We start from the raw sequence: 16055 nt of genomic DNA, 5'->3' as shown, positions 1-16055 counted from the left end.
TCCAAAACGGGGTCGGGAGCCCAAAACAGAGCAGGAGGGGCCTGAAGCCCCCAAAACCAAACACGGTGGAGGGGATTGGGGGAATGATGGGAAAGGGGAGGGAGAGCGGGGAAAAGAGGGTCGAGACCCCAAAATTGAGCTGGGAAGGGGATGAGGCCCCCAAATTGAGGTGGGAGGGGAATGGGACCGCCAAATAAGGCTGGGATAGGTATGGAGTCCCAAAACTGAGCTGGGAGAGGGATGGGACATCCTAAATTGAGCTAGGATGGGGGTGAGACCCCAAACAGGATGAAGCAAATTTTGTTCCTAGGATATGTAAATGAGTTTATGGATATGCAAAAAGTCTATGAATATGCAACAGGCTGATGTCATGTGAGACAAGGACCAAGGAGCAAAGGTTGTTATGGCCACCAAGACGCCCCAGATATTTTCAGGGACACCCCTTAATTAATCTGGTCTTAATTACATCAGCCTGTTACATATTCATAGACCCTCATGCATAACCATAACCTCATTTACATATTTAATGAACTTTTATATGGCCCATCCTTTGATTACTACTACTACTACTAACAATAACAATAATAATAATAATAATAATAATAATAATAATAATAATAATAATAATTATTTGAAATTAAGGGGCTTTCAGGAAAAGATATGGGAGTAGAAATAACAGTTCTTTATTAGGAAAAACTAAAAATACAAATACAGTAGTACAAACAAAAAAACAACAGTTACAGAGTCAGAATCCTCCGGGAATCCAGTGAAAAAGTTTGATCCTCGGGGAATCCAGTGGGAAAAGGGCTGATGCCTTGGGAATCCAGTCAAAAAGAGCTGATCCTCTGCAAATCCAGTGGGAAAAGCCTGATCCTAGAGGAATTCAGTGAAAAATGAGGCTGATCCTTTGGAATCCGGTAGGAATAGGGCTGATCCTTTGGGAATCCATTTCTTATCCCCCAAAGAGAGGGCACAAGAAGGCCCGTGGAGTTTTTACAGGGTATCCCAAGGGTGGAGTTGGGGTTTGGGTCAGGGGAGGAGTTCTTATCAACACAACAAGGGTGAGATCAAATACCTGCCTCTTAGCAACAGCAGCACTCCACACAGAAAACATCCCCAAATCCTAAATTCCCTCTAAAACAACTGAGAAATTATGGAACTTCAGATATATTCAATCAATTTCCTTAATTTAACCGCGTTTTGGGTGTTTTTAAAGGATGAAGGTGAAGTAGAGGGAAATTAAGGCCAAACAAACAGGAGAAGCAGCCAGGTGTGTTCTCAACATGGATCTCAGGGAATGTGAGTGACCAGGGCTGTGCCCAAAGTGCCTCCTCCAGTGGGTGATGGAGCTGGAGCAGCGCACGAAGCTCTGCCCGCACTTGGGGCACTCGCAGGGCTTCCCTTAGTGGCACCTCCGTTGGTGTCGGGTCAAGTCAGAGCTGCTGGAGAAGCTCTTCCCACACTGGGGACACTCGTAGGGCCTCTCCCCAGTGTGGATGCGCCGGTGGGTGACAAGGGTGGAGTTGCGGTTGAATCCCTTCCCGCAGTCGGGGCAGCGGAAGGGCCTCTCCTCTGTGTGAATCCGATAGTGCCGGAGGACACTGGAGCTGTTCTGAAACCTCTTCCTGCATTTATCACACTCATAGAGCCTCTCCCCAGTGTGGATGCGCCGGTGCCTGATGAGGGTGGAGTTGTACTTGAATCCCTTCCCGCAGTCGGGGCATTGGAAGGGCCTCTCCTCTCTGTGACTTTGATAGTGCTGGAGGAGATGGGCGCTGGTCTTAAACCTCTTCCCACACTTGGAACACTCGTAGGGCCTCTCCCCAGTGTGGGTCCTCTGGTGCACGATCAGGTAGGCGCTCCGGCTGAAGCACATCCCACACTCCCCACACTCGTAGGGCTTCTCCCCAGTGTGGATACTCTGGTGCTGGATCAGGTGGGAGCTCCGGCTGAAGCTCTTCCCACACTCCCCACACTCGTAGGGCCGTTCCCCAGTGTGGATCCTCTGGTGCTGGATCAGGAGGGAGTTCCACCTGAAGCTCTTCCCACACTCAACGCACGTGTGGGGTTTCTCCCCATCATGGAGCTGCTCATGGAGCACCAGCTCCGAGCTCTGGCTCCGTCTCCGGCCGCCTTCCCGGCCCAGGCTGGCTCTTTCCCCCTCAGATCCCCGCCGGCTGCGTTTGCAGCCCCTCCTCGTGCGGCATCTCTGGGGCTTTTCCTCCCCGTTGGCTTCCTGCGCCGTGGAGCCGCTCAAAACGGCCTCTTCCACCAGGTTCTGCCGCGGGCATTTGTCCTCCCTGCTCTCCAAGCTCAGCTCCTGCTCTGGGGAAGGAAGGACAAGGACAGGATGGGATTTGCCTCCGTGCCACAGGCAAGGGCAAGGAGATCCCCCCAGGGCTGAGCTGCAGCCGGGGCCCTGCTGGGCTGGGAGATGGAGCAGCACAGAGGGGAAAGGGGCACTGACTTCCTCCTCACCTGCCTCAGTGTCCCGGGGCATCTTCCTCTTCCTCACAGCTTCCTAGGCCTTGGCAATGGGAAATCCTGGATTGGGGAAAACAAGGGATGAGAGCGTTTGTAGGAGCATCAGGGGGTAGGACGGTCGGGACGGACGGAGACGAGAGAGCTCTGCAGCCAGGGCGTGGAACTTGCGGTTTATTGCAAAGGGCCTGGGTGCAGGGCCCTGCCTGGAGCTGCCAGGCACAGCTCGGAGCAGGCCCGAGAGAAGAGAGGGGTAGAGAGGCTGAGAGGGTAAGAGAGTAAGAGGAGAAGAGCGTAAGAGAGTAAGGGTCCCGTTACAATACAACAGATCTTCTTCTGTGTTAAATATTCTATTTCTCACTAACCAATCTAGTACAAGATACAAATCCTATAGCATTTACATACAGCCTGTATGGGAATTGTTTCATCAAAAGGGGATTACCTTCAGTTGGGCCACACCATTGTTTTCCAGTTGTTCACTAACTAAGGTATCTCAGATCTTGCTTTCATTTCAATCTTCCTTATAGTTTTTATTTTCACAAAATCTTTTGCCAGACAATCCTATTTAGAAGGCTTTCCTGTTTCATCGTCCCCAAAACCCACTGAGTTTGAAGGTCCCCCTGCCCAAGTCCATCTCTGCAAGTCACTTGTGGAGAGCCTGGTTCAAGCATGGCTTAAAGAAAGAGGCCATGAAGGTACTCAGCTGAGGGAAAGATAGAAGCCTGCTGTAAAGCAGCCTTTCCCAGGCTTGATTCTGTAAATAATTAAGGTTCTCAGCCACCTTTTATATAAACAACAAGATTCTCAGACCGTTCTGTCCTTGGCTGCTACTGGGAACAGACAGCCACTCTGGGAACAGATATGAAGGTTTTGAGAACCTTTCATATCATGGTGGGAACACTGATCTTGATTTCAGTAAACTAACTTCAGGTATTGTAAACAAAAGGAGGAGCTGAAGTTTTCTCTACAGCCTATCAGGAGCTCAGATTTTGCAATATGCATGAAGTGAATTAACACTGTTATAAAAAGTGCCTGATTGATGAATAAAGTGGAGTCGATGCTGAACAATGAAAGTTGAGTCTTCCCCCTCCCTCTTCAATATATGGCGACCTCCTTGACGTGATATTGCGACACCACGAGAAGCTGGAGTATACGGGTCAGGTCCTATGCAGTGGGACAGCAGGAAAACGCGATAAAGGGATAAAAAAGAAGCTGATACGCGTCGTGTGCCTCGAGTGATCGTAAAGACGAGGTCGACTGAGACGTGCTGCCGCGACCTTGAAGAGGCTGCAACCAGCGCTGGAAATTGGGTAGGAAAAAGGCAAGCAGCATATTTATAAAAACCACAGATTAAGGGGATGAATTTGCAAAAGGATTTAACAGGACTTTGGACTGACGGCTGTGCTGGGGGGATTTTCCTTATCCTCCATGCGGTTTACGAGTTAACAGGATGGCGTGAATTCGGTGATTTATCATGGGAGAGTGGTAGACCTGTCAAGACGCTAAACAAGCCATGGGGGGAGAGCCGCTGCCGCGGGGGAGCCGAGCGACCGCCTGTAGTGCTGAGCTGTAGCGGCAATAACAGAGGCAGCGGCAGGGAGAAGCCGCGCCGCGCAGCGGGAACCGAGCCGAGCCGCGGGAGCTGAGAGCGGCGGGAGCCGTGCCGCACCGCACGCAGCGCGGGGGAAGCTGCGCCCCGCAGCCGGCGCCAGACAGCCACCAGCAGCCCAGCACCAGCACCAGCAGCGCCGCGGCCATGCCGGGCCTGGCCCTGGCGGGAGCCGAGCAGCGCGGGGGAAGCCGAGCAGCGCGGGGGAAGCCGCGCCCAGCAGCCACGGGAGGGCGGAAGCCAAGCCACGCGTCGCAGGAGCCGCGGCAGGAGCCGCCGCAGAAGCCGAGAGCAGCGGGGGCCGCGCCGCACCCAGCGCGGAAGAAGCCGCGCCGAGCAGCCGTGGAGGCCGAGAGCGGGGGGAGCCGCGCCGCGTCGAGCCCAGCGCGGGGGGGGCTCGGCCCCCCTCCGACATACGCGCCGCTGGAGCAAATAAGCTCTTGGTAGCTCTGCTCTAAAATGGACAAATATCTGTTGGTCTTCTTGAATGTATCTGTATCTTTTTTAAGCTACTTAAATCTGCTACCTTAGTTCATATGTATTTCATACTTATTCTCATAAGCTTTGGGTTTTTCCCTCTCCTGCTCAGGTATGTGAAAACTCCTCTTACACACAGAAGAGGTAGACTGCAAATTAGTAGTAAGATAGTCACACCTTTTACCTTTCCTTGCTGCTACAAACAGAGCCTTAGCTGTGAAAGGCCCAGGGCTGGAGTGCACTGGGCTAAAGCTCCTAGGCTCGCTCTCTCTCTCCTGTCTGTGCAGTTTCTGTTCTTGCCGTGTCTGTGCTTGGCTGCGGGTGATCCTGAGCCTAAAGTAGAGGCTTGCAGTGGCTTGGGCTGCTTCAGCTTCCTTCTCTTAACTTTTAGGTACCCTTTTTTGAGTTTCAGAACACTTCAAGTATCCACTCTCCAATAATAATAGTTTCAAGAGGTTTTGCATTTCAAAGTGCAGACAGATTTTTCTATCAAGCTTTAGTTTGATCCTAAATGCTGCTTTTAAAGATTTTAAACAGTGTCTTACTCCAGTGGTAGGCAATGTGGCTTTGCTGTTCCCTGAAAGCTAAATTAGGAGTGGTACACATTTTGAATAAAGAAAAATAGTTTTGGTATAGATTAAAAGTTTTATTGAATTACTGATATAGAAGGTAATGCATAAACACAAACTTTAAGTAGTATATGTGTTTCAAAGATTTGAGCTAAAAAATGTCTATTTTACACAAGGAAAACATCTGTTGATGTATTTCCTCAAAGAGGCATTTTATAAAATTGCTATATAATTGTTTTTAAATAAGAATTGCTTCCTTTCTCTGACTCCAAAGGAAATGTTTGTTTTTTAAAGTGGTGTTTCCTACTCCAAAGCCACTCTAGAAGGCATATTAATAATATAAATAAAATAATAAAATATTAAATAAATAATAAAATTAATCATAATAATAAAATATGAAATAATGATTATTAATAAAATGAAATAATGATAAATAATAAAATAAATGAATGATAATAATAAAATGAAATAATAAAAATATTAAATAAAAAATTTGAAATAATTAATAATTTCAAATTTTAGTTAATAAAAGCATGGATTTTAAAAGCATGTGATTAACAAAACATACAGCATTTGGTATTCATTTTGGGATATCACTTGCTTTCTATCATGATTGCAGGTAAACAAAATTTTGTTGACCAAAATTTTTCTGTTAAGATTAAAATTATATTAAGTTATATAGAATTTAAAACCAGTTAAGTTTTGTTAAGTTAAAAGGTTTTAAGTATTTTAAGTCTGAATATTATTGAGTTTAGGTGAATGAGTTTGAATTCTGTTAAGTTAAAATATTTAAAAGTTGGGGTATTTTAGGTCTAGGTGCTATTTAGTTTAAGTGATGTTAGATAGATTTATGCTTTTAGGATAGGCATTTATTTTATGACCTGTGTGCAAAATATTGTTGTGAATATTAGAGAAACTCTAGTTAAAAGAGACAATCAGAAGCATTTGTGAGTAGAGTTGTTTCTGTTTAAAATATATCTGCTGTTTGAGAATAGAAAACAAACTTCTTTTAGCTTATTTTTATGAATTATATTAGCAAACTTAAGTTTTGTTTGAGCCTTGTAGCCCATAGAATTCTTTTTTGTATCTGTTGTATAGCATATCTTATAATTAGTGATAGCCTTTTTAGTTTGTTTCCCTAGCTTAGATCCCTTGTAAGAGAGAAACCTTGCTAGCTGAGAATATTGCTTATAATGTAATAATTGTTAGAATTGCCTATTTTTGTGTTACAAAGAGTGTGATACAGTTAGCCCATAGAACTTTTCTGATTCTTGTTTAAGTTTTATTGGAGTTAATTGATTTTACATATAAGTTTTGTTGATCTTAAAATAAGTCTGTTAAGTTTAAATATTTTAAGTGTTTTAAATGCATGCTAATTTTTCACTACTCCAAATCAACCAAGGACTGAGAAATAACCCAGCTGAGGCCATTTGAGCCAAATGACTAAAGGATTACAGTCTGTAACACTGATTTTGAACTTTTCTGAGAAACCCAAGAAAAGGGTGGATGTGAAAATCTCAAGAACAGAAGAGATCGTTTTCAGACTCGCCGTTCGCCTCCTCCCCAGGTGCACACGAGGGAGGACAGCTGACAGCCTTTTAACCCTTTGGAGTAAAAGCCATTGCTCGGACCATGGCTGAGGGACCTTATAGAGATACTGAGTGTGCTTTTGAATGCTTTTGCTTATTTTGCTTTGTATTTTTGGTTGTATTCAAAATATGGTTGGTACGATGATAGAGAAAACTTGGCAACTAACCTCCTTTCCCAAAAAGAAAGAAACGGGGGAAATGTGGAGAGCCTGGTTCAAGCATGGCTTAAAGAAAGAGGCCATGAAGGTACTCAGCTGAGGGAAAGATAGAAGCCTGCTGTAAAGCAGCCTTTCCCAGGCTTGATTCTGTAAATAATTAAGGTTCTCAGCCACCTTTTATATAAACAACAAGATTCTCAGACCGTTCTGTCCTTGGCTGCTACTGGGAACAGACAGCCAGTCTGGGAACATATATGAAGGTTTTGAGAACCTTTCATATCATGGTGGGAACACTGATCTTGGTTTCAGTAAACTAACTTCAGGTATTGTAAACAAAAGGAGGAGCTGAAGATTTCTCTACAGCCTATCAGGAGCTCAGATTTTGCAATATGCATGAAGTGAATTAACACTGTTATAAAAAGTGCCTGATTGATGAATAAAGTGGAGTCGATGCTGAACAATGAAAGTTGGGTCTCCCCCTCCATCTTCAATAGTCACTGGCCATCAGGGCTCCACAAAAACCTCCCAAACACCAAGATTCAGCCCTGAAAAAGCCTCCCAGGAGTTCCCCGTCCCTGTTCCCTCCCCTCTGGTGTGTGGAGGTTCCCCCTGTTCCAGGTGCTTGGGGTTACGCTTGGATTGGGGGTCCCCCTTCTCCTCGGTGCCCGCCCTGCCCAGGCTGCTGGCAGTCCCAGCAATGCCAAAAGCTCCCCCCGCTTCGCTCTCCCCATTTTGGGATGCCGGGGCTGTTTGGGCTCCCGGGCTCCCTTCTCCCCTCATTCTCTGCTCTGGGCTGTGAATGAGACGAGGGCTGGTTGTCCCAGACCTGCCAAGTGAGTGCTGGAGTCTCCCACGCTGCGTTTCCAACTTTCCTCGAGGGAAGCAGCCAGTAAAGAGACACAGCGAGTGAGAAGAGAAGTGAGAGAATCCCCCGGGGTAACTGGGACTGGGTCTCAGAGAGGGGCTGGACCCCTCGGAGCAAGGGAGCAGAGGAGTTTCCGAGCCCAAGCCACTAGGAAACGGGACAAAAGCGGCTCCTAAAAATTCTGTTGGTTTGAGGGATAAGAGAGCCCAAGAGCATCCAGAATTAAAACCTGCTGGGTTGAGGAATTAACATTCCAAGAGCATCCACGGCTGAGCAAAATTCTGCCGGATTGAGGATATGCTCAAGAGCATCTGGGGTTGGGCAGCACAGCTGGGCTGAGGGATATCCAAAAGCACCAGGACTGGCCAGAAACACCAAAACTTGTAATAGGTGATGTGAAAGTGTAGTATATGGTAGAGATAATTCATGCTACTAATGTATAAAATATTGTAAAATCCACATTATGTCTCTTGACCATCCTGGCCAGGAGCAGTGTCTTATTCATATACATCTAGTTCCTGGACCTTGTTGAGATAAACATCGGGGTTTTTAATGAAAGAACAGAAGCTTCCAGGGCGATAATCGCTGGCTTCCCCGGGTCACCAGGTCCAGCCAAGAGTGATTAACGCCTCGACATTACAGCCACCACAATGATCCACAGCCCCACCCTGATGCATGTGAATGCTGACTTCCCCGGAGTCTACTGACAACATCAGACACCGGGACTGAGTCTTTGTCCACCTCTGCACAGGTAAAGCCAAGGTTATGCATGGGAAGAGACACAAAGAACATTCGGTCATCTCTGCCTCAAGCAGAATAAACTGTAAAAGAACTCGCTGCGTCAGGCAGCATTTGTGAACACGGGGAGACTCTGACATTCGCAGGTCAGATCCGTGTTCACCCAGCACCGAACCCGGGCTCGACGCTGACCCTTGGCTGTGGTAGTGTGGATGACCGAACTTCTGTCTTGCAGGAAAATTAATAAATTTTTGCTGAATTTTCCTATAAGTTTGGCTCTCGATTTGATCATTCACCTTATGTTGTCTTGTTGTGTGTGAGAGTGAGTCACACACAAAATCAGCCTCAGCTTCCCGGGTGGTTGGGAAGGGGGGCTGTGGAAAGAGGAGTGTGTGACCCACAAATAAGCCATTGTTCTCCTGGCGTGTGGGGGCTGTGGCATAAGGTACAGGTGACCTGCAAACGGGCCATTGTCCCCAGGGCCTGTGAGGGGGCCGTGGCTAAAGAGTGTGAGTGACACACAAATCAGCCCCACAGGGGAACGGCACCGGAGGCAGCAGAGTCAGGGCCCTCCCACAGGAGGCCCGGAGATACTGAGACCCAGAGGCCACCCCAAGGCCAGGGGGGGCCACGGGGACCCGCGATTCTCTGTCAACAGGGATCCACTCTGTGTCCTGAGGGCGAGAAAGAATGTGTGGAAGTGAATGACAACTAAGAGTGAATGTAGATGAATGAAAGTATAGGTAATGTGGTATGAACATTTTAGGCCTTACCATATGTCCTTGGAGGGAGGTGTATTGTACTGAAAGTGTGAGAAAAAAGTTTTTTATTTTTGTGTGTGTAGTTGAAAGAAAAGCGGTATTTAGGTTGTTAGTGAATGTGAAAAACAGAGGCAGAAGATGAATAGATAAGATCTTGAAAAATGAGACAGAAAACCAGTAAGTTGGATACAGGGAAAAAAAAAGAAAAAAACGAGTCCTTTGGGAGTTATGTTAGCTAACAGAGATACACCTCCTTGCAAAAGGAGAAAATACAGGGTATGTAGTAGTCGATGGGAAAAACACGCAAACTATGGAAAAAGGGAAATTAACCTTAAACTAGTAAGCTCAAACTTGTGAATTATATACTTTAAAAAGAGCACTAGAATATTTAACACAAAATAAAGGAACTATATATACTGATTCAAGGTATGCCTTTAGAGTAGTATATACCTTTAAAAAATTTGGAAAGGAAAAAGATTACTAATTCAAGAAGAAAAGGACTAGTACATGAGGAACTTACTTTAGAGGTTTTAGAGGCATTACAATTACCTAAAAGAGATAGCTATAGTACATATTAGGGAACTCCAAAAGGGAAAGACGCCAGAAAGAGGAGGAAAAGTATTTGGCAGATCACAAAGGTAAGGATGCAGCAGAAAATGGAGCTGAAAGAGTTATGTTAATATTAAGTCAAAACGAGGAAAAACTGGAAATTCCAAAGTTTAGGGAACCTGAGAAAAAGAATTAAACAAGACAGGAAGTGAACAAGATAAATCAGGGAAATGGAAACTTCTAGATGGAAGACAATTACCTAATAAAATGTACTTCTAGGAAAACATTAGAAGACAGGCATCAGAAAACCCACTGGGGTACTCAAGCTCTGTGTGATCATTTTTTAAGGAACTATGGGTGCACTGGCATTTTTGGATTAAGGATGTATCCGTAATTTGCCAAAGGATAAATAAAAAAGGTGATGAGAAAAACAACATTAGGAGGATGTGTCTTAGCTGGTCGGCCATTTCAAAGTATCCAAGCAGAAGTTTGGATTTGTTAGGTTCTGTGTATATTTGTAAAAAAAAAAACATTTAATCTAGAAGAAAGAGACTATGCCATATGTTAGACAGGAGACTTTAGGAGAATAAAAATTTTTGAAGTATCAGAATGCCCCGAGAAAAAACAAGAAAAGAAAAAGGGGAAATTAAAGGGAGAGGAACAAGAGGAAAAATCACAAAGAGAGTGGGATCCTCTGCAGCTCTTGCCCCCTCTGTTCGCGGCCCAGGCGCCTCTCCCGGGTCCCGGCTCGCTGCCCGCCTCAGCTCCGCCTGCCCCGCTTTCCATCCCAGGTGCGGCCTCACTGCCCAGGGCAGCTCCACCTGCCCCGGCGCTGTCGCTCAATTTGTGTGCCCTGCTCCCACTGCCTGGCCCGCGGCCGCTCTGCCGCCCATGCTGGGCAAGATGGGGGTTGCTCTGTCCTGCCGCCTGCTCCGAGCTCACCGCGCCCACCGCACCCAGGGGGGGTCCCAGCCATCCCATCCCCGCCTGCCCTGCCCGTGCCACCTGCGCTGGGCACCGCCGCTGCTGCCGGGCTCTCCCACCTGCCTTTGCTCTGCCGGGAGCTGCCGGATCAGCCGCCATCAGCCATCTGGGGACTGCCCACGCTCCGCCTCGGGCTCCACGGGAAGATCCCCCTCTGCTGATTCCGGCAGCAGACCCTGCCCACACTCCCACCGAGCCTCGGCGGGATATCCTCCCCTGACCCCGTCCTGCTCTGTGTTACGTCCCCTTGGTAACCACAGCTCCGGCTGTTCAGGGAAACTCTCTCTCTCTACAGGAAGCAGCTAATCGAAACACTAGGAGCTCAGTTTAAAGGCAGCCCTCTCCAAATTCATTCCCAAAATACGGGAGAAAGGCTATAGAAGGTAAAAAAGTGAAAGAGTTAGATGAAGGGATTGCTCTATTTCCGTTCAGAGAGGTTCCCATGGGAGGGATGCGCTGCCCCGCCCCGCGGGAGCCACCAGCGCCCCTGCCGGCCGTGCCCGGAACTGCACCCAAGGGGAAAGCGCCGCAGCCCAAAGGCCGGGACTGGCTCCGGGCTCTGTTTGCTGTCAGTGCCGCAGCTGTTGCTGTTTGTTTGCTTTATTATACACACTAGTAAAGAACTGGTATTCCTATTCCCATATCTTTGCATACCAGCCCCTTGATTTCACTAGTCCAAAAATTAACAGGGAGGGGGTTTGCATTCTCCATTCCAAGAGAGGCTATTTCTGCCTTCCCAAGCAGACACCTCTCTTGTAAAGCAAGTCATGCACCCACAGGCACTGAGGGGGCTGCAGGAGGGGCACAAGAAGGCCCTGCAGCACTTGGGCACAAAGGCACAGCAGGTGAATGCAAGAAGGGAGCAGCAAAAGGCCAAGCTGAAGGCAAAGGCCAGGGCACAGTTCCTACAGCGCCTGAGGGATCAACCCCAGGGCCCAAGGGGACCCCAGCACCCAGGGCACGGCTCGGCCACAAGCACCTGGCACAGGCATTGCCCTCCTCGGCAGGGGAGAGCCCACCCAAACAGCCCCGGCAAGGAACCAGGGCTCCAGCTGCAGGGCACAAGGACACTGCAAGCACAGACAGCAGCACCCTCAGCACCAGCAAGTCCACCCCTTGATGGACACGGATTGGCAGGGCTGGCACAGCTCCCATCACACCAGGGACCCTCCACACTGGTGCCCTTGAGAACATTCAGGGTGGGTCTGCATTGAGAGGAGGCATTTCCTGATGGACACTGGGGCCTCTCAATAAACTTTGAATCTTAGACCTAATGGGGAAAAATGCCAAAAATGTCTTTGAATATTCATGGGATTAGTGGGAAACATGTACAGTTTTACTCAACCACTATTAGTACATCTGGGAGATGGATTTGAAATGCATGAATTTTTAGTTGCTCCTGATTGCTATAATGATTTACTGGGAAGGGATTTGATCACTAAACTCAGAACACACATTAATATTATAAAAGTTGATACAGAGGCCAGTTCTGTTCTACCTCTGTGTCAAATGTCTGGCGAGGCCTATGCTGAGGTGAACCCAGAAGTGTGGGCAGCTCCAGGCAAAGAGGGAAAATTAGATATGGAGTCTCTCTGAAGCAACCAGGACAAGTGTTGTCTAAAAACACTGTTCCAGGGGAGGGAAGGAAGGGGAATCAGACACAGAGCAGTGTCCCCATGCTCAGCTCAACCCGCGCAGCTGTGGGTGCCTGTGAGAGCCTGGCACTGAAATGCCCTGAGCAGGAAGGCTTCAACATCTTCTGCTGACACCATGGCACCTAACAGGGGGGCAAAAGCAATTCTCACTGCTTCAGCAACCACTGGAGCAGATATCAAGGCATATCCTCACACAGGAAGCTGGGCTGGCACAGAGCCTGCCCTGGCACTTTGCTGCTGCCAACACCCAGCCAGGACATCGGCTCCTGCCCAAGGAGTGCAAAGCAGCACCACTGGTGGCCAAGGGGCCCATGCCAAGTGTCCCTGAGGCCAGAAACAGCCGCCAGCACAGCTCAACACGGGGGGACCCCTCAGCCTGGCCTCCAGGGCTCTGAAGCCCCGGAGATTTGCACTTCCCGCCTGCAGCAGGAGGATGGGAGGCCGCCCCTGAGCCTGCCCTGAAGGCAACGCAGCAGCAGCCAGGGCTCCACAGCGGGCCAAGCCCCTGCGCCTGCCCACAGATCCTCCCCTGGAATCCTCTGCAATCCTGGCCACCCTCCTCTGCCATCTCCAGCCACTGGGGCCAAGCCTTGCTGCCACTGCTGCAGCTTCAGCGCTGCCTGGGCCTGCACTGCCACAGCTGCTGGGGAACACCAGGGCACAATTCCACTCTGGGGCTCACTCACACCCACACTCTGGGCTGCCTGCCATTGCACTGCTGCAAAATGTACCGAGTTTGATTCATCTAAATCTTCTATCTTGGTTTGTCTTTGCCTTGGGGAAAGGAATTTCAAAGTTTTTATTTACGGGGTGTTACATCTCTCAATGGAGATGAGTGTTAACATCCCAACAAACTGGGAACAGCACACAAGACACCCACAGAGATAACGACCAGCAACAAAACATCAACACTACCCAGCAGCAAACAGCAACCAACAGCTACCCCAGACACTGCCCGGGCAGAGTTGGAGACACCTGGGCTGGAAAAGGCTGAGAAGGAAATCCAGGAGTGTGGAGATGGAATTCACATCAGAGGGGAAGAAATCCGGGTCCAACCGGAAACTAAATACTAAAAACTTACACAACTTGGAAGCAAGGAACATTAAAGCAGTGGATTTAGATTGGTTCAGACTACATAAAATATAGGAAAATCTAGTACAACTTACACAGCATGGAATGATTTTCTCTGCACAGCCGGGCTATTTGTGAAAGAAATTATTTCTGTTGCACATCCAGGCCAGAACCAAGTAATGCCTTGACTCTCAAACACTCAAGAGATTCTTGGAGAGTTTTTGTTTTCCCTGCAGTTTCATTGACAAAATTACAAGATGAGAAAAATTTTTCATTATATTCCCACTCAATGTTGTCAGGTAGGTTTGGGACAGAAGTAAGTGTGAGAATCAAGTTTTGGTCTGGGTGTTTCCATGTCTGCCTTTATGCTGCACTTTGCAAAACGGAAGAGTTTTAAAAGAGTTTAAAAGAGTTTAAAAGTAACACTTTCAACTCATAAATAGTTAATACTTTTTTTTAAAAAGCAGATTCTGGGGGGCACATGTGACTCACCAGATGGCTGCCCTGGAAGAGAAGCTTCATTCCAGGCAGCCTGCAGAGGAGCTTTAGAAATGCAAATGAACACTGCTGGGCAAAGTGTGGACAATGCACCTGGGTCTCTTGCCTGGGGCAGGAATTGGGCTGATTCCCTCTGCCCCTCACCCCAAGCTCTGCCTGCTGGCACTGATCGAATTTGCACAGCTCAAGGCAGAGCCCAGGGGGAGGATATCTGACCCTGCAACACAAACGGGTGAAGCTGCAAAGGGAAACAGCACATGGAGAATGTTGGGAAAACTTCACTTTAAATAATTGGGGGGAATCATTCCTCTGCCCACTCCAACATGTGCTGGCACTGTCTGTGTTATATTGGTTGTATTAGAGGACTGGGGATTTTTTGCTACCAAAAATTCAGGGAAATCAGTTGTGATTACAACTATTTGCTGATTTAATTAGAGAACAGCAGTCAATTGATGCAGCCCTGGCTGGAGAGAGCAGTGAAAAATGAGGTAAAGATTAACGGCCAGCAGAACAAATCCTACAACACCATGGACCAGCCCCTGGAAACCCGAACCAATTCATATCAGGAGCCACAGAACCCATTTCTCATTTCAACGGCATCCTTAGATTACAAGCTCTCCTCGCAATAATAACCAACCAGACAGCTCCAGCTCCTGACCTTCCTGCCGACCAATCCACTGAAATGAGGAACACAACACCTAACCATGGGATGGGATCAGATCATCTGTTAGCAGAAAAAAGAGGAATTTGTGGAAAATTAAATGACTCAAACTGCTGTTGGCAAATACATGACAAAGGAAAAGTGGTGAAACAGATAGCAAAGGAAACAAAAAAGCAGCATATGTATTGGTCCAAACGTGGAAAGGATGGGAATGGGACACGGTTTTGTGGCTCCCTGGCAGACCATGGGTTAAACGAATGCTGTTACTCTTCTGATGTGCTACAGCAACTCTCATCTTTTTACCGTGCTCCACACCTTGAAAGTGCAGCTCATTCAGCAGCTGAGTGAGGGGATGCAGGTGACAGCCAGGCCTCCTGATCCAGAAACGGCTACAGAAGGAGAGGGAATGAGGGCACTGAGAATACTCCCAAAACCAAGGAAGACTCAGTAAGGAAAAAAGAGAAAAATATATGAAAATGAAAAGAAAATAAAATTAAAAAGAAAAATCATTCACTGAGTGAATCTGCCTGGAGATTGGGTCAGGGACTCATAGATAAGGGAGAAACCATCAGTTTCAACAAATGTTGCTATTTAACAGGGACTGCTGCTCACAGAAAGTCCCACTAAAATTCCTAAACTTCAGGAATTTTGTTCTTCAGGAGAAGAACAAAGACTTAACAGAGAGCCATGAAAATCAACTGTTATACGAAAGTGGGGGTGCACATTAACGAGGACATGCAGTTGGCGGATCGGGAAGTCTGAACCTTCCAAGCACCTCAGCCAGTGGCCAAAGGGAGAAGGAGATGAGGCCCGGAAAATGAGGATAAAAAGGAGGCTGCGAACTACAACAATGGCAGAGAGCGCACGGCAAATGCCCCACGGCCTCTCCCTCTGCTCAGCAATAAAGTCACTTTTACAGGACTCCTCTGCCTCCTCTGGGCACACAAACCTCCGGCCGCGGGAATTTCCCCGCACAGCCCCGGGCACGGGGCAGCCCCTCTGTCCCAGCCACAGGAACCGGGCCGAGCCAGCGCTGCTCCGGCAGCGGCTCCTGCCGAGGCAGCGGCCGCAAGGAGACCGCGGGCAGCCGCTCCCACAGCGCCCTCACGCCAGCGGCAACACAGGCCGGACACGGCACAACCAACCCGCCCGAGCCCGCAGCCAGCCCCGAGCCCCCGCACAACCCAGCGCGTTTCCCACCTGCGCTGCGGCCGCCTCCGAGCTCCGCCGCCGCCTCACCGCGTTCAGGCCGCTGCCGCTGCCGCTGCCCACGGGACCGCAAACACGACAATGGCGCCGCTGCCCATGCACGGCCTTCTCAGGCCCGCCACAGGGACCCTGCTCCGCTCCGCTCCCACCAATCAGCGCGCCACAACCACGACTGACGGCA

The 16055-nt window shown here is 48.4% G+C and overlaps 2 protein-coding genes across 2 annotated transcripts in view; one reads left to right on the top strand and one right to left on the bottom strand.

Annotated features, from left to right (window-relative positions):
- Positions 1-16055, top strand: part of LOC102061417 (uncharacterized) — a 236416-nt gene that overhangs the window by 103353 nt on the left and 117008 nt on the right. The window lies entirely within an intron of this gene.
- LOC141725857 (uncharacterized) lies at positions 685-16019 on the bottom strand. The gene is made up of 3 exons (XM_074530008.1): positions 15866-16019; positions 2479-2544; positions 685-2325 (listed from the first exon to the last, which is right to left on the bottom strand). The coding sequence occupies exons 2-3, from the start codon at positions 2498-2500 to the stop codon at positions 1403-1405; spliced, it is 945 nt and encodes a 314-aa protein (XP_074386109.1). The 5' UTR covers positions 2501-2544; positions 15866-16019; the 3' UTR covers positions 685-1402.

The sequence above is a fragment of the Zonotrichia albicollis genome, chromosome 31 (assembly GCF_047830755.1).
Source record: "Zonotrichia albicollis isolate bZonAlb1 chromosome 31, bZonAlb1.hap1, whole genome shotgun sequence".
NCBI lineage: Eukaryota > Metazoa > Chordata > Aves > Passeriformes > Passerellidae > Zonotrichia > Zonotrichia albicollis.
The sequence above is the reverse complement of the archived record's forward strand: the minus strand, read 5'-3'. Positions and strand labels throughout refer to the sequence as shown.